At 45.4% G+C, this 23572-nt stretch overlaps 3 protein-coding genes and 1 long non-coding RNA gene across 6 annotated transcripts; all 4 read right to left on the bottom strand.

The window, feature by feature from the left end:
- Positions 1-1356: 1356 nt before the first annotated feature.
- Positions 1357-7436, bottom strand: LOC128757102 (serine/arginine-rich splicing factor 10-like). Of its 3 annotated transcripts, XM_053862154.1 has the most exons (7): positions 7387-7436; positions 6462-6561; positions 5076-5293; positions 4379-4481; positions 4138-4309; positions 4017-4070; positions 1357-2738 (listed from the first exon to the last, which is right to left on the bottom strand). In XM_053862154.1, exons 3-7 carry the CDS (start codon positions 5175-5177, stop codon positions 2528-2530), a joined length of 642 nt encoding a protein of 213 aa, XP_053718129.1. In that variant the 5' UTR covers positions 5178-5293; positions 6462-6561; positions 7387-7436; the 3' UTR covers positions 1357-2527. The 3 variants fall into 3 exon arrangements, with proteins under 3 accessions (XP_053718129.1, XP_053718128.1, XP_053718130.1); XM_053862153.1 differs by lacking the exon at positions 7387-7436 and having other exon boundaries at positions 6462-6627; XM_053862155.1 differs by lacking the exons at positions 5076-5293; positions 7387-7436 and adding an exon at positions 5372-5475 and having other exon boundaries at positions 4379-4483; positions 6462-6618.
- Positions 7437-7766: 330 nt separating this feature from the next.
- On the bottom strand, positions 7767-9766 carry LOC128757104 (fatty acid-binding protein, liver-like). Its single transcript, XM_053862156.1, has 4 exons — positions 9603-9766; positions 9358-9530; positions 8504-8593; positions 7767-7883 (listed from the first exon to the last, which is right to left on the bottom strand). Exons 1-4 carry the CDS (start codon positions 9730-9732, stop codon positions 7833-7835), a joined length of 444 nt encoding a protein of 147 aa, XP_053718131.1. The 5' UTR covers positions 9733-9766; the 3' UTR covers positions 7767-7832.
- An 89-nt stretch (positions 9767-9855) lies between these two features.
- Positions 9856-18943, bottom strand: slc9a1b (solute carrier family 9 member A1b). The gene is made up of 12 exons (XM_053862152.1): positions 18567-18943; positions 16478-16932; positions 14886-15136; positions 14600-14817; positions 13826-14022; positions 13672-13761; positions 13538-13608; positions 12628-12774; positions 12173-12287; positions 12010-12108; positions 10794-10866; positions 9856-10724 (listed from the first exon to the last, which is right to left on the bottom strand). Exons 1-12 carry the CDS (start codon positions 18814-18816, stop codon positions 10597-10599), a joined length of 2094 nt encoding a protein of 697 aa, XP_053718127.1. The 5' UTR covers positions 18817-18943; the 3' UTR covers positions 9856-10596.
- Positions 18944-19512: 569 nt separating this feature from the next.
- LOC128757105 (uncharacterized) lies at positions 19513-23046 on the bottom strand. The gene is made up of 3 exons (XR_008414360.1): positions 22880-23046; positions 22103-22194; positions 19513-20844 (listed from the first exon to the last, which is right to left on the bottom strand). It is a non-coding gene; the product is annotated as an uncharacterized LOC128757105 (long non-coding RNA).
- Between the last annotated feature and the right edge of the window lie 526 nt (positions 23047-23572).

The raw sequence follows: 23572 nt of genomic DNA on the forward strand, positions 1-23572 counted from the left end.
TAATGTTGCACTGCTTTGATCGATACATTCCTCCGTGCGACGATCAATGGGACACGTCCGATTTTGTCCACGGTTGACCTCACTGGTCATCTAATTTCAGTTGGTGCAGCTGTTCCATTAAAAGGAAATCAATGTCTGGGACTGGGTGGGGCGTCTGTGCTGCCTGCTTTTCCATCCAGACTCAGGATCTACTACTGATACTGATGAACCATGAAGGCAAGACCTCGCGGTTGGCAACCAACCCTGCTGCAACGTTAGAGGGAGAAGGGAGTCCATCTAGTCCCGGATCTGCTCTGGTTCCGCCTCCCAGCTGAGGGTCCTTAGTTTCCATATGTTCACCTCAACAGCCTTTTACAAAACCTTATCGAGTTCCTACCATGATTTCCTTGTTTTCTGGTGCTAGTTGTCCTCATGTCCTCCTTCACCACCTCCATCAATCTCCTCTGTGGCCTTCCTCTCCACCTTCTGCCTGGCAGTTCCCACCTCAACATCTTCATCTACCAATGTACTGGCTCTCCCTCTCTCCTCTGTACATGTCCAAACCATCTCCATCCAGCCTCTCTGACTTGGTCTCCTAAACACCTGAGCACATGTGCTGTCCCTCTGATCCTATCATCATCCTGCTCACTCCCAGAGAGAAGCTCAGCATCTTCATCTCTGCTACCTCCAGCTCTGCCTCCTGTCTTTTCCTCAGTGCCACTGTTTCCAAACCATACAACATTGCTGGCCTCACCACCCTTTTGGACACTTTCCCTTTCATCCTTGCCGACACCCTTTTGTCACACATCACACCTGACACTTTTCTCCAATGATTCCACCCTGCCTGCACCCGCTTCTTCACCTCTTTCTCACACTCTCCATGGCCCTGGACAGTTGAGCCTCAGTACTTCAAACCCTCCACCTTCTTTATCTCTGCATCCTGTAACTTCACCTGTCCACTTGGCTCCCTCTCATTCACACACATGGATTCCATCTTACTGCAGCTAACCTTCATTCCTCTCCTTTCTAAGGCAAACCTCCACCTCTCTAGGGCAATGCTGAACTTAAATACTACGAAAAACACCTCATTGTTCACCTTTAGACGCCGAGTCCCTTTTTGTCAGTGAACCATCTTTGTTGTGTTGCAGGAGTGGATCCAGCATCTCCATAACAAAAAAAGTTTCATTGTCAGAAAGTGGCGTGTCAGTGAAAAAGCACTGTGAGAGTGCAAACCTCAGCAGAATGAGGTATTTCATCTAAATAAAAGTGATCCTGTGAGACCAACAATTGGGTCTGAAGTTTGGATCTTCATCCTAACACTCAACCAACTGAGCTATTCATTCAGGTGGCATCACGAAATCACACTTGGAAGCATGCACATGGAAACACAGTTTATTAAAAAAAAAAAAAGAAATCCTGGACCCAGATGATGATGATCCGGTTCACTCCCAAAACTGAATCATTTGTTTCTGGTCCCGTTTCACACAATTCCTCAAAATCCCACTGGAACTTTTCAAGTTATTTGGTACAGAGAAAGACATCCGTTGAAAACATAAACCCCCATGGTGGAGGCAATAAAACAACAATACTTACTGAACAATATCTTTTATTACTCAAAATAAGATTCTTCTTAAAGATAGAAGAGTTGGAGCATCAAACATTAAAACAAACAGAAAAAAAACAAGAGAAATTGAGCCGATAAAAAGACTAAATGTTGGTACATGTAAAAGACAGAATTCATCCAGTGTTTGGCCTTGAATGTTCTCTGGGTGGAGTCGCTCAAAAACGTCCACATTGACCAAGAGTTTTGACCTGCTGTTACACCTCAAACATGGCGATCCAGTTTGCGATGCATCTTTTGCTATTGTCGACTTGACCCGGCAGATCACGTCAACGCGTTTTGAGAATACCAGGACACACTTTAAAACTACAAACGGAACACGCTCTCAGAAAGACCGGACATTTTATAAAAGAAGTGGGTGCATAGGATTTTGGGAAAACTGTGGATAAAGGAGGTCACCAGGTCAGCTACGAGTCGACCCTTACATACTGATCAACACAAAGACCAGGGGACCACACTCACACCAAAATCTTCACGTATATTAAAAAAAAAACAAAAACAAAAAAACTCACAATACTAAAAACAAGTTGTGAAATTCTGGGAACAGCGGGCGGAGAATTGAAGAGGCAGTCATGGTGAATTCAAGTGTTAATTATGAACGGTTGAAGCTATTTTTTATGAAGTCTTCTTCAATAAAATGTAGGAATGAAGTTTTTCCTTAAATGTCTGTGACGGAGAACCACCTCACTTTTTGGTTTAGTCAGTAAAACCCAGGTTGGAGGTCTTCAGCTCACTAAGTTGGTGTTAACTACCTGCACAGTCAAGAGCCAATCAGTGACACTTATTTGAGAATCCCTATGTTTGTTAGCCAATCAACCCGACGTTTATAAACAAGTCCCCTGATCTGGGTCAGAAGTTGCGTTGGAGTTGGAAATGCAGAGGAACCTGCTCCAGTGTCTCAGAAGAACCGGCTAAAGACGCTTCCCATTAACGGCCTCCGGACTTGCGCCCGGCCCAGGAGCGAGGGTGCGAGCGAGAGCGCGACCGGGATGTGGAGCGGGAGCGGGACTGGGAGTGGGCGGGTCGCAGACCTTCCTCTGTGAAGTGAGACGACGAGGCTGGGTTCTGGTCCCGGCGTGGAGACCCTAAAGGAGACTGGGAACGTCCTCTGGACTCTCGCCGGCCCCTCTGGTGGTACCTGGTGGTGGGACATGGTGGGCTCAACAAGGCGGCTCAGTGCGTGACACCGTTCACCGGACAACTGAAGGCTGCTAAGTAGGCATGGGCGATAACTTGTCGTACATGATATACTACCAAAAACAATCCGTGATGAGACGTCAAGGTAAACACGCTGCTCGCACTTGCATACATGAATAAGATAAGACTCTCCAGCTCCGACACCAGCCTGTGACGGTTTGGGAAAAGTGTGGTGGACTTTGGTTCACGATCGCAGTTTTAAACTCATTTTTAATACAGGGAATCTTTGATAATGACACTGGTCGACTCTGAGTCTCTGGATCCCTGTTTATTTTATGAGGTGGAGTGGTCCTCATAGGTTCTCTGACACGGTCGTCTGCCTTGGCTCACATCAACACATGCAGGTCTCCTGCTGCGCTGGTGCCTCGACCAAACACCCTGGTGAAAACAGTTGGATATTGGACGGAGCTCTGCTCCGGTATTGGCGGCGGCGGCGGCGACAACTTCTTCCGCGTCCCCATTAGGGTTCACTGATCGCGGACACACTCTCACAGGCAGCTCTTATGCTACGAGCCAGCATCGGTTAGGGACCATCAACAAATTCTACAGCCGTCAAAGTATCAGTGAAATCTTCAATTAGGCAATGGAAAACACTGACAGTTTGTATCATGATTTGGAGAATAGAATATGATAATTTATTCACATTATTTCTAATAGCTAGGAAATGTGTCCAGTGTGGTCCGTAGTTGAAGTCAACTGTTAAGAGACCTGAGATACAGCAGACGGCTCAATTTAACCCCTAAATAAAGCTGGCAGAGCAGCCTGTCAGACACCAGTGGCTTCTACCAGAGACCTGAAACATTGAGTTTCTCATCTCTACTCTTAGTTAACTATTATATTGAAACATAAACAAATAATGATGTTGGAGACAAATTCCAAATCCCACTAATAGGTTTCATCATGAAACCGTTTCAAGAGAGACAGTAGTGTACAACACATGGAATAGAATGAAAATGTATTTAGTGTAATAATTATCGTTATCGCTGAAATGACGGTCCATATCGCCCACCCCAACTGCGAAGGCTCAGGGTGCAAAGGAACCCAGTCTTCTGCTGTTGAGGAGACCCTCATTTTGACAACCATTCTTGGAGCACTTGTCACTTCCGATTGTTGGGGTACACAAACCGACAGAGTTCAGACAGACATCAGGCACATGTTTGGCCTTGGTCCCACCAGACTTCCTGACATGAACCCCCACCTCCAGGTGTCGCCCACGTACCTGTCGTCCTCGTGGCTCCTGCTGCGGCCGCGACCGTACGCACGTCCGCGAGGCCTGGAGAACACAGACTTGTTAGAGCAGAGGTAGAGCGGTTTCTTCCAGGCGACAGATCGAGGCTCACTCTCTGGGACTTCCGGAGCGTCTCCGATGGCGCTCGTACGACGGGCTCCTGGAGCGGTATCTTTCATAGCTGCGACTGCGTGAACGTCTCCACCGGCTGTCTCGGTCGTAATCGCCGTACCTCGAGTACCTGCCCGGTGACCGCCGCTCCTTTGCCTTCATCTGGTGCGGAGCTGTTGAGGGTGGGAAAAGTTGAGCCGAGGAACGGATTTCACAACATCCGGTCGCACCTGGACACTTACTCTTCCTGTCTCCCTGAGCAAACTGGATTTCAATCTGGCGCCCACACACCCACTTCCTGTCCAGGCTGTGAAGGGCGTCCTCTGCATCGCGCACGTCCTCAAACTTGCTGAGTGGTTAAGGCTTTGACTCGATTGAGGCATTTGAACAACGACAACAGGGTTGAACATCACAAAACTATCTTTTTTTCTCCATTTTTAATGACTCTCCTGGAAGGTTGCTGAAGCCAGGACAAAACATTCTAGATTACAAGAGCGGTTTTAAAGTGTGAAGAGATGCATCATGTTCTTTGCTTGTCAATAACAAATCTCCGAGGCACAATGGTATATTTTAACGGCAGAGGTTGGATGGGTGGAGTGGGATGAAGCTCATGTGCCTTTCAGATAAAGGCTGTTTTAGATGAGAGTGTGTGAGTGAAGAACTGGGTGGTCCATCGCCAGCAACTGCCGAAGCTCTCCACACATTGAAGTGAACTCAAAATCAGTGGTCACGGACCAGACGCTCTCATGAATACTGACGAAGACGAAGGAAACAAAATGGAAACTTTGATATAACAAACCTGTCAGCTTTTATGTTTTTATCCTCACACTTTGAAACCAGCGAATTCATATTAAACACAGGATTAAAACGCAGTCGGTGTTGAGACAGAAACTGCAGTTATTTTCTTGTCCATGTTTTGGGCAGGGAGTTGGAGGATACAGAACATCTCAGACTTGTTATCTTTGGTCCGGATGCTTTCTCTCTCGGACCTTTAACCTCTTTAACCACTTCTCTTTTGCCCACTCTTTGTCTTTGCCACATCCAGGCTTTGTCCCCTTTTCTTCTTCATGCTTTACTTTTCTTTGTTCAACCTCTCCCTCCCTCTGATCTTGAAGGTCAGTTTGGCTATGCTACACCGCTACTCTTTGACTTTATTTCTGAAGCAATAACAGAGAAATCAAAACATTAGACACTTGAAGCACAAGTCAGCAGCAGGTCAGTGGGGAAAGGATATTGAATGTAAGCAAATCCTCTGGGCTGACGTGTATGGAAGTCAAGTGGGATGTAGACATCCACTACAGGACCATAGCGGCCAAACTCACGCCGCAAGTCCTCAGGCCTGAGTACCATAAATAGAAGTGGGATTCATCAACATTAAATCCAACAAACTGGTGAGCTACAGGAGCAGGTGGCAGAAGATTAGGTAGGTAGATATTAAAAATGCACAGACGCCATCAACACACACACACAGACACAAAAACACTCAAATAATATGACCATGTTCAGTGGGGTTACCCTGATGATTGATGTACAGATCAGTGTGAATGTAAAAAATGGACAAGAAGTATAGGAGGAAGAGTTTCAACCATCTGAGGACTAGTCTGTTGCTGCACAGCTCAATCAACAAACTTCTGTGACTTTGCCAGAATGAAACGTTTCCTGACAATAGTGAGCCACTTTGGGCTTCAAGAACTTATAGATGGAGAAAAACTGATCCCTTTTTGTGCCCAGGTCATCTTTTTCATTTTATTTTAAATGCTTTCGATTCGTTCATTGACCAGTCTGAGACTTGTATCAACGTGAAGACGGCTTTGGGGGAATAAAAAGCGTTTTAAAGACCATTTAAAAAGTGCGATCTCCGCAGCATGGTGGTCCAAAAATAGCTCGCAAAGTGTGGAGACCCTTCAGATCATGCTGGTACCGGTACAATTGTTAAACATGATCCCAAACCCACTAAAGCAGATCTTCTGGATCTAGATCTCAAACCCAAATCACACATTGGTAGACAATATTGTCCTTGTTTTACATTATATATATACACATCTACATATATGCTCAGCCTTCGTGTAAAAGCGCTCAATGAGCTGTTTAGCTCAGTGCTAGCAGTCAAACCATAAACAAACCACTCGTACCGTCCATTTAAACACACATGCGCACACAACACGTCTTTAGTTTAACGCACAAGTAGTTAAAAGCGTTCAAAGATTTAACCACGTACATGTAACGCCTCTGCTTTTGATGTTGTTGAGGATAAAGCCGAAGTAGCTGCTAGGCTAAGCTAACTAGCTAGCTGTTGTGTTATTGTCATGTGGGCTTTGGACTCACCGGGACTCGTCCGAGACGTTTCTTACAAACAGAGAAGCACTTGGAGGCCGCATGTGTGAGGCGTTGAAGTTTACTCTCCAGATATCCGAGGTTTTGATTCCTGCCGAGAAAGTAGGGGAAAAACTGCAGTCAGACAATGCGGCGGCGCATGCGCACAGCTGTCGTGGTCTAAGCAGCAGCATTTAGCGAACGCTGGCACATTACTGACACCTACTGGTTGTAATGTTAAATACATACTATACAGTTATTCATAATTAGCACCGAATACAAGACGCAATTCACGTTCTTATAACGTTACAACGATCTGAAAGGGCGGCAATTTAAACTTAAGTTCAAATATCGGACGTGACAAAACCGTTTACTATTGAAAAACGTTTATTACAAAGGAAAAATATAAATATTGATATTGTACACTGTAATAACGGAAGGACAGGAAGTCGGAAAATAACTAAGTAAAAATGTGTGTGCTTTGCGATAAAAACTTAATTAAAGATAAAAAAAAAGCAGAATTTATTGGACTCGAGCGCACAATTAGTATTTAATGACGCCATCTTTGTTGGTTGTTTATGTTTTCATCTGAGTTAGTAAGAAACTCATTGGTTAAATGGACACTCCGTGGACAACAAACGTAAACGTTAACCAATTGAATCCTGGAAGGGAGAAGCGGGTCGACCAATGACACGGTTGCTGTTGAGTAATAACCTTTCCTATTGGTTGAGCATTCTTCGTCCCGCCCTCAGTCACCTCTGCCTCAGAAGTGCGTTACGACAGCATGATTTAAAATTATTTGTAATTTCGCATTATTAGCTCTTAAAATTTACGAAAATACATCTGCCCACCCTCGCTACATGACTGTTGAAAAATTACTCCCTAATATAGTGGTGTTTATCCTTCATATCAGTTGTCACACATCACCAAACACCACCTTCTGATGCTTCCGCTCTTCCCCTGCCGTCCTGACAACGCAGCTCCAGCTCAGACGATGACGCTCAGTGGCTTCAGTGCTCGACTTTTGTTTCAGAGTTTGCCTTCAAATTTGCATAATTATCTTTCATACAAAGCGCTCTGACTGTCACATATGCAAGCATCACGTCAGTTAAATAAAGGAAATAAAATATTGAAAACAGTGAAGATATGTTTAAAGAGGAATGTTTTTTTGTCAGGAAAATTAACCATAACCTCAAATAATATGAAAATACAGGGTCAACACTTCCCAGCAAGTACCGTGTCAACAGGAATCTCAACATTTCTGTTCAAATTCAGCATTGAAATAAACAGCCCCACTCATGATGCAAGTGACTCCAGCCTTTATTCACCAGCAGCTGAATGGCGCTGCCTCCTTGGCAGAGCGGTCCGACGGCTGTGGGTGAGCTAGACTCGCTTGCTTCGGCTGACGAAAGTCACAGATCCTGAAGTGACAGTCTGAAGAGTGAAAGAGAGAACACAGGTTTAAGAAGCCTCTCTTTGAGGTTCTTTTTGAAGAACCTCTAACTTATCATTATCATGTAGAACCGTAGGAGACACATTTAATGTACGTCTATGTTTTGGTTTCTATACAGTAGTTAGAGAAGGTGATGGGTTGCAGCCTGCCACCTCTTCATGACCTGTATGTCTCCAGGACCCAGAGACGTGCAGGTCGGATCAGAGCCGACCCTTCTCACCCTGGTCATGGACTGTTTGTCACTCTTCCCTCTGGCAGGAGGCTACGGTCCATCCAGACCAGAACCTCCCATCACAGGAACAGCTTCTTCCTCTCAGCATCAGACTGTTAAATTTGTGATCAGCCTTTGTTATTTAATTTAATTTTATTTCTATTTATTAACAGCGACTTTACTTCGAAGCACTTTCCTAGTAGGTGGGACCCCCACTGACCATGGCAATAAATTCTATTCTGATTCTGATTCTGATACTTGACTGAAGAAATGCATTCAAAGTAAACATTATATACAATAGCACTGGCTATGAAACACAGTCGCGAAGTGACATTTCAAAACCTCAAACAACTGCTTGGTTCTTCACATAATGAATGAAAACGACAGGACCTCCACCATCTCCTCTCCTTGGATCTCACGGACTGAGGTGAACTTGTCTGCTTCAGCGATCAGCTTCCCGTTCTCTTCTCGCACGATACACTGGTGTAAACATAAAAGAGAACATGGTTGAGGCAGGAACTCATTCCTCACCTGGAGAGAGTAATCCACCCTTTTCCAATTGAGAACCATGGCCTCCGATTAAGAGGTGCTGATCCTCATCCCACTTTAGTGAGAGTTGAAGGTCGCAGCCTGATAAAGCCAAATAACCTGCAAATAGCAGTGACTGGACCCTCATGCCACCAAACGGCAAACCCTCCCCACCACAGCTGCACCTCTAAATCTGGTCCATGTAAACCAAAAACAGGACTGGAGACCAACTCCCACTGGAAACACATCAAGGATCCGGACACTACTCCCGCTCTGGGAATACAGAGAATGAACGTCCCTCAATCAGCACCCCATACTCCTGAAGCACCGCCCACAACTTGTCCCAGGCCACCCACTCATACGCCTTCTCCCAGTCCACAGAGCACATGTAGACTGGCAGGTCCTACTCCCAGGCAGCCTGGTGGACTGTTGAGAGAGTCGACAGTTGGTCCGTAGTTCCACGGCCAGGACGGAACCTGCATTGTTCCCCTTCAATCCAAGGTTCAACAACCGATCGGACCCTCCTCTCTCATTTCCCACACACAAATATGTATCAAAAATCTGATGCCCTTTGAATGCACCAAGACATGAGAACTAGTAGACCTCTGAGTCAAATGTCAGGGACCATGTAACCGAGTTTAGAGGTGCTGATCCTCATCCTGCCATCAAAGATCAAGGGCAAAACGGAAGATGAAACCAATGACCATCACACTCACTTTGAATTTCCTCCCGTCCACCGTAGTAATGTCCGTCTCTTTTCCCAGACTGAAGTGGTGGACTTTGGTGCACAAGGGGGTCTTCATGGTGAAGGTGAAATCCCTGCCCTTCTGCTCGATGGTGATCACAGGCTTCATTTCCTTGCGCATCTTCACCACCATCTGAGGAGCACCTGAGGAGACACTTTGCTGAGTGAAACTGGAAACCACTTAGAAAAACCCAACTCTTTCAGTCGACATCATACCTACGGCTTCCAGGAACCGCTCCAGGTTTTCCTCCGAGTAAACCTTCCAGGTGCCGCTGAAGTCCATGTCTGCAGTCCTGTGTTGTTGCGAGGCGTTTGTTGTTCTTGAACTCTGTTCCCACTGCAGCATCCTGGTTGGCAGGTGAGGGGATTCACACTCCCTGTTGTTGGAGAACAGCAGAGCAACAAGCTCACCTGCGTTCACTAACTAGTTCAATTCAGCTTGTGACCAGAGGGTAAGGATAAAGTCTGACTTTAGCATCTCATTTGCACCAAGAATTTATTGACTATTTTGACGTACAGTTACACCTTATCACCGACATGACCAACTTTTAATAGCAAACAATTCAAGCTTCTTTCATCACTGCAACAGCGCCATAAAAAAAAACAACAACAAAAAAAGAAAAATACAAAAGCATAGATATTAACAGCAAAAATCTCTTAAGGCCAAAAAGTGCAAGCAGCTCAGGCAGTGCTTCGCAGCTACAAAGGACCTCACACAGGCCATGACACTTGTTTAACACTGAATTAAAGCTCAGCTGAAACAGCAAAAATACAGACTATGACTACCACCAGACTCTCCAAGGAGAGCAGATGGATCCTCCCGAAATATATTCCTCTGTGCTTTGATTTGCATCTATACTGAACGATTATAGCAGCGTGCAGGTTTCCCTTCAGAGGTGAGTTTTTAAAAATGATTAGGGTTTAAAGACGTTGATGGATCACTAGTGGGACGTGATCAGTTGAGATGTTTGCGGGTTTGAACGGTCGAATGTGACATTTGGATAAAGACACTTTGCATTTCAGCCTTTGGTCACTGCAGCGAGGGACACACAGAACGCTCACGATATGAACATAAAGTTGCAGCAACATCAGATATTCCCTGAGAACAACATCCTGTGAGTCATGTGACGATGGATCTGTCGAGCTTGGATCTTCGCTGATGTGCTGCACTGTGATATCTCTTTGGATCAGTGTGCTTCTTTTCCCTTCATCACTCGCTCTTGAGGGACCCCGGTGTCGACTCCGACAGCAAGACGATGGAGTCCGAGGGGCTGCGGCTGCTGCGAGCCGGGGGGCCCCTGGATTCTTTACTGGGATCGTAGCTGTAAACCTGCAAGTCTGCGGAGCAATCACGTTTATTTTAACACGAGGAATGACCACTTTAGACGCCATGTGAAGTTCACTGACCTGCATCGAAGTTGACTTTCTTCACAGAAGGTCTTTCTGGGCTCTTGGCAGGGACGGTCAGATAGTGACTCATCTGTCAGTCACAGAATGTGAGGTACATTGCAGGATCAGAACACAAAAGTAGAGCTGCTTTATAACAGTCTGTTTTCATTTTAGTTTTACTCGCGTCTTTACATTAAGCTGTCATTTTAGTTTCATTAATTTCAGTCACATCATAGTCCTTTGTGTCCCGTTTTAGTCGACCAATAATCTGAGCGGTTCATATAAGTCAACAAAAATAACATTTCTGCCTAGTTTCAGTCAATGAAAATGGCATTTTACTCTGTTTTATGCAGATCTATTTAGCCTAGTCAACACTGTACAACACCTAGTGGTGTAGACGAAGCACACTGCTGGTTACTAGAAGGAGATTTTTTTGTCAAAATTATATCAGGAAGTGGAGGCTGCTACAGACGTATTTAAAAAAACTGCAAGGTTTAACCTGAAATGCAGTTGTTCTATTGGAACCAGAATAAAAAGCAGACCGAGTGTCTGCTTTTTATCAGTGCCTGGACAGAAAGAGCTGTATAATGCCTTATAAATTAGATGTGTTTTTATGCAGGCTTTTAGCTAGGAGGGCGTCTGGGCGTCAGCAAAACGTGAAAAAATGGACGCCCGATTCTTGACCGTAGCTTGGCCGCCAGAAGCCACCATGCAGACGCCCTCCTAGCGAAAAGCCAGTTTTATATCATTACTCGATTGACTATTTTGTCTGGGATTCATTTTCTCAAAGGAACCAGCAGCAGAAGTGTGGTGACGGATGAAGTTAAGACAAATTCTCATTTTGGTGAATGGATATAATCACCTTCTATCATAGTAAACCACATTTAGTTGTTAATATAGGTCAAAATATTGCAGCGATATCTCATTCAAGCCCCATAATGCACCGCAACAAATGAAGATTGACTATTAGACAATGTAGAAACAGACAAAAAAATTTTTTATCGAAAAATGTTTTCCTGGTGGTCAGTTTAAAAATGAATTAAAATATACATTTTTGGACTGAATAGTCGGTGAAAAGAGTTGGTGTTGCCATTTTAGTATAAATACACCTTATGTTTTGAACTTCTGAATATAATTCTGATATTTAAATGTATTAAAATGAAACTGCCCCCCACACACTAGGGGCTCATCCTCTCTGTCGCTCAGGTGGAAGAGATTATTTTTGGCGACTCACCCTCCTCTCCATCGCGACTCGTTGCTTCCTGAACCGGACCTCGCTGACGTCCTCCTCGAAGGGGTCGACCATGAGGTCATGTCGACTGTAGGAACGCAGCTGGGGAAACACAGATTTCTACTTTCAAGTCTTGCAGCTCAACGTTTTCAAACAGGAATCCTACCCGCTGCCTGGTCTTCTGCATGTTGGAGCGAAGAATCTTGCGGATCTCCTCCTCACGTCTCTTCGAGATGACCGGCTTCACCTTTGGTATGATGGGTTCTCTCTGCTGGAGGCTCCTGTGCAGGAGGCGTGTTATACTGCGTTAGTTACATTGAAGTATTGACGGCTTGATCGGACAGGTTCTTGTAGAGAAATCCGACATCTGATCCTGGATCGGACCCGATGCCGATAACCATGCCCAGATCTTGGCAGCAAGTCTAGTGAGCAACAAGGTTGACTGGATGTACGCTTGTGTTTTGGCGTCAACACAAGTCTGGATTTTCAGCGTTGAATTACACATTTAACGTTCACCTTTCTCACACTTTCATCCACCCCTGTCTGTTGACCAGCTCTCCTTCCTCATTAAAACCCAAGCACATAGACACTGAGCTCAAATCAGAAGTGTGATTGACGTACTGCATGGAGACCGCACTGCCACTCTCCACCATCATCATCACTTGCTTCATCTCCATCCTGTTGTAGAAGGAAAGAAGCTCCGGCTCCATGGATCGCTCGCCTGCGATCAGCCACCTCTTCAGGTAGGCCTTGTTGAAGCGGTCGAACCTGGCACGAGCGAGGTGAGAAATCAAGGTGGTGACTGTTATAATGAATATTGTTTAGTATTTATAAATGCACAAGGTGTTCAAGAGGAATAACAAGGTGTAACAGCGTTAGCATCAGCAACGTGGATCCAGCAATGAGTCCTTGATATAGATTTCAGATAAGTTCTTGCTTGATTTGGGTTTGAAAATTCAAGTTTGCCTCGAAGATTAAACTTGGGTCGCCTTCTATTTACACAGAAATGGCATCATGTTATTACCGCCGTCTAATATGTACATGTATTTCGAGGGCAGGATCAATATTAAGTATTGTCACAAAAAACACAACAAAAAAAATCTGCAATATCTATATATGGGTTTATGAGTAGATATGTGTTTACTTTTGTTACCTAAGCAGAAGTCTGTGATGAACCTTGCTATTTAACATGAACATCTTTGTGTTTACGTCACAACCCTGCACTTACAGACACGTTGACTTAACTTTTGTATTACGTTCAACACAGAGAATCTTTCAAATAATGAAGTTTGATGGCATGATCCTAACATTTCGTTCCATAACTCTGAGTGTTATTTAATGGCAGTGTTTTTCAAATGGTCTCACATTTAAATTGCAAGTAAACGAAGCATTTTTAATCTTCCTACAATGTTTTTTTAACCACACATATTCAGTATTTAACCTTGAAATAAACTATGTTTATTTTACTTCCCCAAGCAACTCGCTTGTTTTCTCTTATTAAAAACAGTTTTTATAAAGGAAAATGAATTACTTGTCTTTCCAGTGGTGATGACCATAATGACCACAGATGTTTGTGATTCCAGTGACCACATGATCCAGGAACTGAAAGCAAACACAAAACCTGTCACTGTTTATAATTCACACAGATGAACTTGAGGCTCTCACCTGCGTGTGAATCTCTTCGTTGATAGACTCGTCGCTCTCCTTCCGTCTCTTTACCGCGAGGAGTTCCACCAGAGGCCGGATGGTCATTCCCTGCACAGGAGAAAGTCCCGGCGGTTCAGGGTTCGGCCCGCTGACAGGCGACGTCACGCCTCACCTGAACAAAGACGGTGAAGAAGATGACGGTGATGATGGCGGTGAGGAACAGGTTCTTCATCTTCGTCTCCGTCAGCAGGAAGGCCAGGGAGAAGGCGATGGCTCCCCTCAGACCCCCGTAGGCCACGATGAACTGGTCTTTCTTGGTCAACTTGACCACGCGGAACTTATTGATGACGAAGGTCAGGCCCACCACACCTGACAGCAAAATAATAAACATCTGAAATGAAGGTTTTTAAGTCGCAGAAATGATACCAATCTGACATTTTGAAACAGATCAAGGAGACAACATAAGTGACATCTGCGTGACTGATATGTTAAATCAGGGAAGTCAAACTCACTTCGCCAGCTGAACGATGCTTAGACTGAACGTGTAAATGCCATTCTTTGACAGGAAGAAGTAGTTTAAACAGAATCCAATGTCGGGCTCCATTTTCATTTTGTGAGGGCTAGTGGAATGCAGCATAATCTGTAGCTTGAACTATGTAGGTCATGATATCAACATGCTTTATGGGTCTGAGCACTTTTCAATTGAATCTTATCTATACACATTTGTGGCTCTTCTGGGCCACATAAAATGACTTCCCGGGCTGGATTTGGCCCCTGAACCTTGAGCTTGACACACGCCTGTTAAAATAAAATCATGGACCTGAAGCAGTCGCCTAAAATCTCCTACTTGTTGATCTCACTATTAACAGCAGAGCTGCGAACACTGGGTGATGGCTACATAAATCCAACGTAACCAGGTAACCACTGCGTGAGGCGTGGCACTGACCAATCACTCTGGACACCAGGCAGAGCACCAGGGTGCTGACGACGAAGGTCCAGTTCCACTCATGATACCCGGCCACCGTCGAAACACCCAGGAAGATGAAGATCAACGTCTCACTCACGCTGCTCCACATCTTCAGGAAGTAGGTGACGGTGGTGTAGGACTTGTGCGATATGTTGGCCTCCACGTACGGCCGCATCACCACGCCACACGCGATCAAGCTAGCAAGAGGGACAGGAGACGTTTCCGTGACTGCGTAGCTTCTCCAAGACTTTGTAGGTAAACTTACGACATGATTCCCGACAGATGGAAGACCTCAGCAGACAGGTAGGCCATGTAGCTGTAGAGGAAGACGAACAACGGTTCGATGACACGCGTGTGTGACGTGAAGCGGGAAGTGAAGGCACCCAGCACGCCGTAAAAGACTCCCACAATGACGCCTCCCAGAGAGACTACGAAGAAGCAGACCACACCCAGGAGAGCGTCCTGCACCGTCACTGTCCCAGCATGGGAGAACTCCTCAAACAGGTGGTACAACACCTGAAACACACGTGACCAGGCAGAAACAATGCAGTTACAAGGCGAGTCCATCCTGTGCCGACTAGTTTCTAATACAGATCTGGTGAACCAACACCTGTATGGTTCAGGATGGTGCATCTTTATCAGCTGCCAGCTTCCGGGTAACAACACATCACTTTTCAAAGTTTTTCTTTGAGCCAAGATTTAGAATGCCAGGATGAACTGCATTAGCTGTCTTTCTTTTGAGTTTTTCTTTGTTTGACCACAGATTGATGGTGTCTTGTTCGACAGACAGAGGAGAAGCGCTGACATTGGAGTCACACTTCACTATAGATCAACAATAAGCTTAGATAACGCTGGGATTTCACCCCCGTATGCTGCTACTATAGTGTTGGTGAGAATCCCGCTAACTCCTTTTTCGCATTTTATGCTTTCTATTGTGCTCTAGAGCAGTGATTCTTAACCATAGGGCCAGGGCCCTTGGTTCGGCTGCGAGCGGCTCCTTGAGGGCCGTTAAAAGTTTTTTGGTTTTACACCATTGGGCCATGAGGGTTGCAAGATGCTCAGTTTTAATACATTAGCCACATATGGTGGCAGTAGTGTGTCACTGAATTGACTTGACAGCTGCAAATCTGTGAGAGTAAACAACTATGGAGGAAGAAAAAATGATAAAGAAAGTGATGTTGTCCCCCCCAACAGTAAAAACTGCACAAGTAAAAAGTACCTGTCGAAGCAGTTTTGAAAATTACTTGGAACGTTTTATGGCGATACTTGAATCTTTTAATATACATTTTATTTTATGATATTTAGATATTATATTTATTTTATTCAGTTTTTAAAATGTTCTCAGCAGTTTGCATCAAATGTATTTTTTTTTTCTCTTTAGTAAATTTGATGAATGTGACTTGCACCTGCTTCCGCTGCTGGTTGGACTTTTCGATGACAAATAAATATCTTTGAGATGATCACATGGTTTCATGTCATTTCACAAGGTTTTGGTTGGTTAGTAGATTAAATATGGTTATTGATCACAAATGAAATGAAGGGTAATGAATCAGTTCTACTGAATGGAGCCTGGGCTCACTTATTCTGGGAAATGTGGCCCCTGAGATCAAGAAGGTTAAGAACCCCTGTTCTAGAGTGTCGGATTGACTAGAACAGACCTGCTTTGAGCCTTCTTTTCAAGAGAAATAGACATATAATTTCACTAGTATTGAGCAACTTAAATAAAGTACATTTCCCCACATAAAATAAGTTAGTTGCCATGGTAACCAGCAGGGGAGAGTCAGCGTGAGATTGGAGGGTCGGGAGGGGACACACCATGTACTTCACAACTAGAGTGAACAAAGGTTTCCTACTCACGACAGTGACTGCGTCGTTGAGCAGCGACTCCCCAAACACCAGGATATGCAGAAGCTCGTTGATGTGAATCTCCTCGAACACGGCCAGCACGGCCACAGGGTCCACGGCTGAGATGATGGAGCCGAACAACAGGCAGGACAGCAGGTCCACGCTGGCCAACTGAGCGCCCTCTACCTGGCACACCACGTACATCATCCCTCCGATGAAAAAGGCGTTCCACAGAGTTCCCACCACAGCAAACACCAGGATGGTGCCCAGGTTCTCTGTGAAGGGCCGGATGGGCAGGAAGTAGCCCGCGTCCAGGATGATGGGAGGCAGCAGGTAGAGGAAGAACAGTCTGGAGTCAAGGACCGGGACTTCACTCGTTCGCATGATTCCACCCACCAGGAGGCCGACCACGATCAGCAGGCAGCTCTCCGGAACTATGCCGGAAACTCTGGGGATAACGTGGAAACCTGTGAAGAAACATTTAACAATCTATTGTGAAGTTGTGGAAATAAAGTCAAGACACACTTGTTCTCATAGTGTTGAAGATTCAACTGAAGTGGAAACGCTGCCAACTAGTGGCAGAAGGATACAGCAACCTCGTCTTTCTACCGACGAAGGGTTGTCACGACAAGTCCTCCACCTGCCTCAATCATCCTCTAGTCACACTCATCCAAGAACCTCACAGTTGTCCTCCACTTCGTCATCTCCAACATTCTTGGTCCAACACTGTCTCCCCTCTGCATGTGTCCAAACCATCCGGCCTCCAATCGTCTCTCATTTCTGACTTTGTCCTTCCTAGTCACTCCCAAAGCTCAGTACCTTCATCTCTGACTCGTCCAGCTGAAGATCATCCTGATGTCTTCCATTTTAAGATGGAATCCTCTCATTGTCCACTGTTGTTAGTCTTGGAGCAACGAAGTGACAGTCTCCATAAAAGACATTGTGGAGACTCAGCCAGTGTTTCAGATTTTGATGAGGAAATCATCTGAGTGAATGTTGGTGGATGTTTGTGCAAGTGTTCGAGAACATACAACCTGAGACCAGAGCATACAGTGACCGACAAGTCCAAGAATTTTTGGGGCCGAGGATGAGTCAACATTCAAACCAAGACAGAGGCCAAAGTGAATACAAAACAAAAAACTAGTTTGTTCCAGTGATAGTGTTTCAGTTTCAAATTTATTTTGAAAACAATATTACTGTTTCTTTTGCAGAGAGAAATGAATGCGGCCATGAACTTTCCTGCAACATCACCAAACACTACCATTCCAAGAGAGAGCTTTATCCACACAGCCCCGGCCCTTCAACTCTGCCACCTCGTCTCTGAGGGCCTCTCTCCAGAAGACCTTTGGGTGATGTCCAGCAGAGTGAGTAGGAAAGTATTGACCGCTTTCCTCATCTCTTCAGTGAAGCAGCGTCAACATCCAAAAGACAGAATCAGAAAAACCCGACTTGAATGAGCGCTAATACGCCCTAATCTGAGTGTTTGTTTGGCCTCTCCACTCCTTTCTTTCCGGTTATCTGCCTGAGCAGCTGCTGTCTCGCGGGGATGGTCCGACTTCCTGTCCTAATGCGCCGCCTGATAACAAAAAGCCGCTAAGTGCAGAGTCAGAGAGTCTAACTGGGCAATCAGGGGGCTCAGGAGTGGGGCCCCGTGGGTTCACTCACCACCAGGGCGTGAAGTGGGAGCCAAGTGGGAAATAAATGGATAGTAGTGAAGGACCTTCGAGGTCTGTGATTCACCAAAGAGGAGTGGAGAGTCTCATGGACAGCAGAAGGAGTGGGATGAAGAGGGAGTGAGATGAAGCAGCGGATAAACTTCGAGTCCCTGGAAATGACACAGATGCCGGGTGTGATCTGTTGTCGGGGATCTGCTTTACACGCTCTTGATTATAATAATAATAATAATAATTATTATTGTTATTATTATTACGTTTTATTCATTATTGCAGTTGTTCCAAAACACTTTCCTCTTTGGTGGGATCCTCACTGACCCTGGCTATAAAGCTGATTCTGACTCTGAAACTGAAGTCAAACTTGTGTTTCAGATTCAAATTTGTCATCCGTGACGGGGCCCCTGCTCCACACCGATGCTCAAACTCACCCAGTTTCATGAGCAGCGCCAGCAGGACCCACAGGGAGATCTCGAACGGCTCCCCCACGTGGTGGTAGTTGAACGACAGCACCGGGAAAGCCTTCTTGCCGTGACCGCTGGCGTTGGTGCGGTGAAGCGGCTCGTCCTCGCCCCGGACCGTGCGGTTGTTCTCATCGTGGCTGGCAGCGGCGACGGAGACCAGAACCAGCAGAGTGAGGAGCCCGAGCAGACGGGAAGCGGGGTCGGAGGAGGGAGCCATGTCAGGTGGGCTTCAACGGCGTGTCTTCGGCTCGGTTCGGACCTAGCGCCGCTGCAGACCAGCGCGAGACTTCATCACCACGGAAGCGCACATCTTCGTGAACACGCACAAGTGCACCGCACCGCGGTGGTGGAGACGGACCCACAAGTGTATGTCACTAAAGGGGGCGGGGTTACTGCGTGACATCAGCGCAAAGAGTCAAAAGTCATCGTTCCCGTTATTTGTTTGGTTTAAATCGGTTTACGCTATAGTGACGTCACCAGCACCTGCTCCACATCCTATATAATCCTAATATATATATATATATATATATATATATATATATATATATATATATATATATATATATATATATATATATATATATTCCATGTTTGACCCAACTTTCTGCTTCGTATTCTCCAGTTCTGAGTGAACGTTGGTGGATGTTTGTGCAAGTGTTAGAGACCACACAACCTGAGACCAGAGCATACAAATACCAACAAGAATCAAGAATTTTAGGGCCCAAGGATGAGTCAACACTATACCATATATATATACTACACCATGTCAAAGGCCAAAGTGAATACAAAACAAAGAACTAGTTTGTTCCAATGACAGTGTTTCAGTTTCAGATTTATTTTGAAAACAATATTACTGTTTCTTTTGCAGAGAGAATTGAATGTGGCCATGAACTTTCCTGCAACATCACCAAACATTACCATTCCAAGAGAGATCTTTATCCACACAGCCCCGGCCCTTCAACTCTGCCACCTCATCTCTGAGGGCCTCTCTCCAGAGGACCTTTGGGTGATGGCCACAAGTGCATGTCACTAAAGGGGGTGGGGTTACTGCGTGACATTAGCGCAAACAGTCAAAAGTCATCGTTCCTGTTATTTGTTTGGTTGACATGAGCGTTAAAAATGAAGCGCCTGTGAAATACAAATCTCATAAGTGATTCTGGAAATGTTTTTCTGTCACTTGACATCAGGAACGAGCTCCGTCATTTGTGCCAGTGAGTAAAGCCTGGACTGCTGACCAACTGACAAAGATAAATTCAAATAAAACTTTATTTATGTAGCACATTTCAGAACACTGTTCACACAGTGTTGTAGAACAAGAACATAGTACAAAAACGAAAACAAAGATGCACCTTTTCTTCTGTGTAAATCTTATTACATCATGCACTCAGTGATTTTAAATCGGGAGATGTTTTATTTGATTTCTATGTGACGGTGAAGAGACTCCAGAGCAATAAACTAACTCCATAACTCCACTACTTTTCAAGCTATTTTGAACACAGACTTGGTGGAGGTGTAAACCAATCTCCAACCTAAATCTTTGGTGAGAATGGGAACGTAGAAATGGGGAGTGTTGCCTTTTGGCTCAGCTCTTTCTTCATCACACCTGACCATTCAAGTACAATTATTTTGGAAAGTTACAATGAAGAGTGACCCAAAAAGTCATCACTGAAATCAATATTGGCTCATACTTAAAGAACATCATAAAACTAATAAAAAACACGTTTTATTTCAGATGTCAGAGAATCGATGTGAAATATTGTAATTTCATTCACTTCACTTCAGTGTGGAAGAACACTCAATTCACCTGAATTAAGAAGTACTGCAGTAGTTATTGAAATGGAACAGTATCATAATAAGATCATGTGTAAGTGTGATCAGTCAAAGTGATCAGTAAAAGTGATCAGTACGTTCGCTAAGCTAAATACATGTGGGAGATGCAAGCAGGAAAATTCATGACGGAATCTTCTCGCTGGATCCTGCATTGTGACTTTTGCCAAACCAATTTCCTTCTAAATCAGACTCATGCGCCAACACTGTGTCGACTTCCTCAGACTCCATCTTCACTTTCACAAACTTCCTGTCGCTCACACACTGTCCATCCCAGGTGCTCACGTCAGGCGTGTCTTTGCTTCAGCTGCCTGGCGCTGTAAACGCTGACGCACATCCCCACCGCCGCCATTGTCATGGCAATGGGATCCATGAGACCGCTGTGTGGCTGCATCCGGACCTCACCCGACACCTGACCCTGCACAGAGAGAAAGCAGAGAGAGATTTACTACCCTTAGGTGATACTATGAGCTTCTGTCTAACCCCTTCTGCTTCCCTCTGATCTGGACCAAAGCAGCGTCCTCCGGAAGAGGACCACCTCACCATCCAGCTTGTCGACTGGACCTTCTTTTGCTCGCTTCACCTTCAGAATCTTGACAACAACATGACGTTCCTGGCGGCGGCCCAGGACAAAGCAGTGTTGAAGAACGACTGGAGCACGCCACGACGACGACGGTGGTGGCGGCCTTTCAGAAGACGTCACTTGCTGTCTCCACGGATGCAGTCAGGATTCGCTGGCTCTAGCAGGTGGTGGTGGTGCGCAACATCTGGCTGTCCAAAATGACCTTGAAGGTGGTGGACCGATTTCCGACAACACACTTTTCGGCGCGAATGTTCCACAGCTCCTGGAGAAGCTGGAAGCCAAAAGGGCTTCAGCGCAACTGAGCCAACACCTCCAGGCCAGGCAGCGGGCTCCATCTGCATCAGGCCCCAGACTGAAAGTCTCGTTCGACGGGAGAGAGGTCAGGTTTGGCAGACCCCAGCCACAACCTTCCACATCCTCGGCTTCTTCACGTCCTCCACCTTCTACTGTGTCTTTCTTCGTCCTCGAGGCAAAAAAGGCAGGCAGCCTGGGCCTAAACGTCGGGCCTCTTACTTTGTCCAGTCTTTCAATAAAATGTCTAAACGCATTGTCTGACAGTTTAATTGTGGGGGCGGACCACTAACTCCACTGCCTGTGACAGGGATCTGGCGTGTGCAGTTAACTGTGTCCCAAGACCTGAGCAAACCCACACCCAAGAAAGCTGGGGTAACACCTGGCCTGCTACTCCTGTCTGTGCCTGGAGCTTCTCATAAAGCTACCCAGCATACGCAGGGTGGCCAGTTTGCTTTGCATACACACTGGAGCTCTGGATGTAACCCCAGATGCGCTTTGTTGGCTGGCTTAGCGGAGGTCTGCACTCTCTGGGTGCTTTCCTAGTTTGCTCTTGATTTGATTTCATCTGGCTGTGGTTGGGGACTCGGTGCAGAGCAGCTTGTCATCTTCATAAAAAGACCTGGTCTGATTCCTTGGTTTTCCAGCTAAGAGAGGAAAACACGGCAACACTCTGGTCTGGAAACATCCAATGAGTCCTCAGCTGAAGGTGGCTGAGATAGGCATGAAAAGAGGCACTAACATGCAGTAGAATGTGAACGTCTGTACGCTTGCGCTAATTTTCTGGAGGAGATGAACCCACCTGGAGGAGACGGAAGTAGCCAGGGGTCAATCGCCCGAGTCTGATGATCATCTCTGCCCAGATGAATTTACAACCTCAGTGACGCTCCAGGCCTCAAAGGCAAAAAGAACGTTTAGTGACGCGTAACATTATTAGCCTTTGTTCTGCAAATATGGATACTGTTCTTTGATATGTCATTTTAGTAATTTGTGGTGTCATCAACAGACTGTCAGTGGAACTTAAACTCTCAGACTATTATTCTGAAATAACCAATAACAACCTATAGCATCCCGTGTGACTCCATTACTGTAAGTTGCCCAGGTGACCAGGTAGCTGGCACATGCTCAGGTAGATCCCTAGCGGTGTCCAAGCACTCGACCCTTTTCCTGGAGCCCATTTCGCCCCTTTCACTCTCAAGTTTTGAAGGAAATTTTTACAATCTCTTGCACAACCACAACAGCAACAGCACCTTAAGTCATTCTCATGAAGATTGCCCCTAGTGGCTATATTCTATATTGGTTCCTGACCAGAGCCGAGGGTATTCTTGTTCTGTCATGAAAAAAACAACAAAAAACTTCTGCCTTAATGGTGACAAATACAATGAAGCATCATGAAAAATCTAATAAAGAAATCATGTTCTTAAGGTCGACACATCTTCAACATCAAACTGCTCACCCACATGCACGAGTGTCTCCATCAAAGAGATTCCTGACCTATTACTTTACAGCAGAAACATTGACGACAAAAACACAGTGCAAAAGTAAACTGCTAAAATATTAAAAAGAGAAAGGTCCTCACAAGTCAAAGGAACAGCAGCCCGAAGCACCCGCCAGCCTTCTCATCCAGCTCTCTGTCTTTATGAGGTTGGTGCCGACTTTTGTTCGGTCTGAGTGCCACGGTGCCCCCGACCTCACAAGAGCTGCTCCCTGTCACAGGCGATCTGCTCATCCAGTGAGAGCAGGGCCCGTGTCTCTGTGCAGTAACGCACACGCTTGAAGGAGCAAGTGTGTTAATGTGGCGCAGTCTCTTATGTAAGTTCAACAACAAATATCGTAAAACCCTTCACAACATTGTGCAGGCTCTAATTCAAACATGTTATTGTCAAAATAATGTAAGACATTCAGTTGAATCCACTGGATATTTGAACGTTTTGTATCTTTGATGCTGCGATGTTATGTAACACTTTTCGTCGGTGACATAAAAGTTTCATGAAAGCCTTCGACAAACGTTGAGATTGAGATGTGAAACAATGTTATAGGAGGTGTTTTAGTTTATCAAAGTGCACCCAACGATTTGTGCTGTTGCCTCATCAGTAGGTGCACAAAATCGGACCTCTGCAGCTCCTCTGCTTTTCAACCTGATCCCATAACACATGCCTCTTGACTCCATTCACTGGCTTCTGATGGCCACCAGATTCAAGACTTTGGTACTCGTCGGTCCCTGGAAGGGTGAGAGTCGATGTATACTTCTGAGAAATGGTTAGGCCTTATA

This window comes from Synchiropus splendidus, chromosome 4, assembly GCF_027744825.2.
Source record: "Synchiropus splendidus isolate RoL2022-P1 chromosome 4, RoL_Sspl_1.0, whole genome shotgun sequence".
Lineage (NCBI taxonomy): Eukaryota > Metazoa > Chordata > Actinopteri > Syngnathiformes > Callionymidae > Synchiropus > Synchiropus splendidus.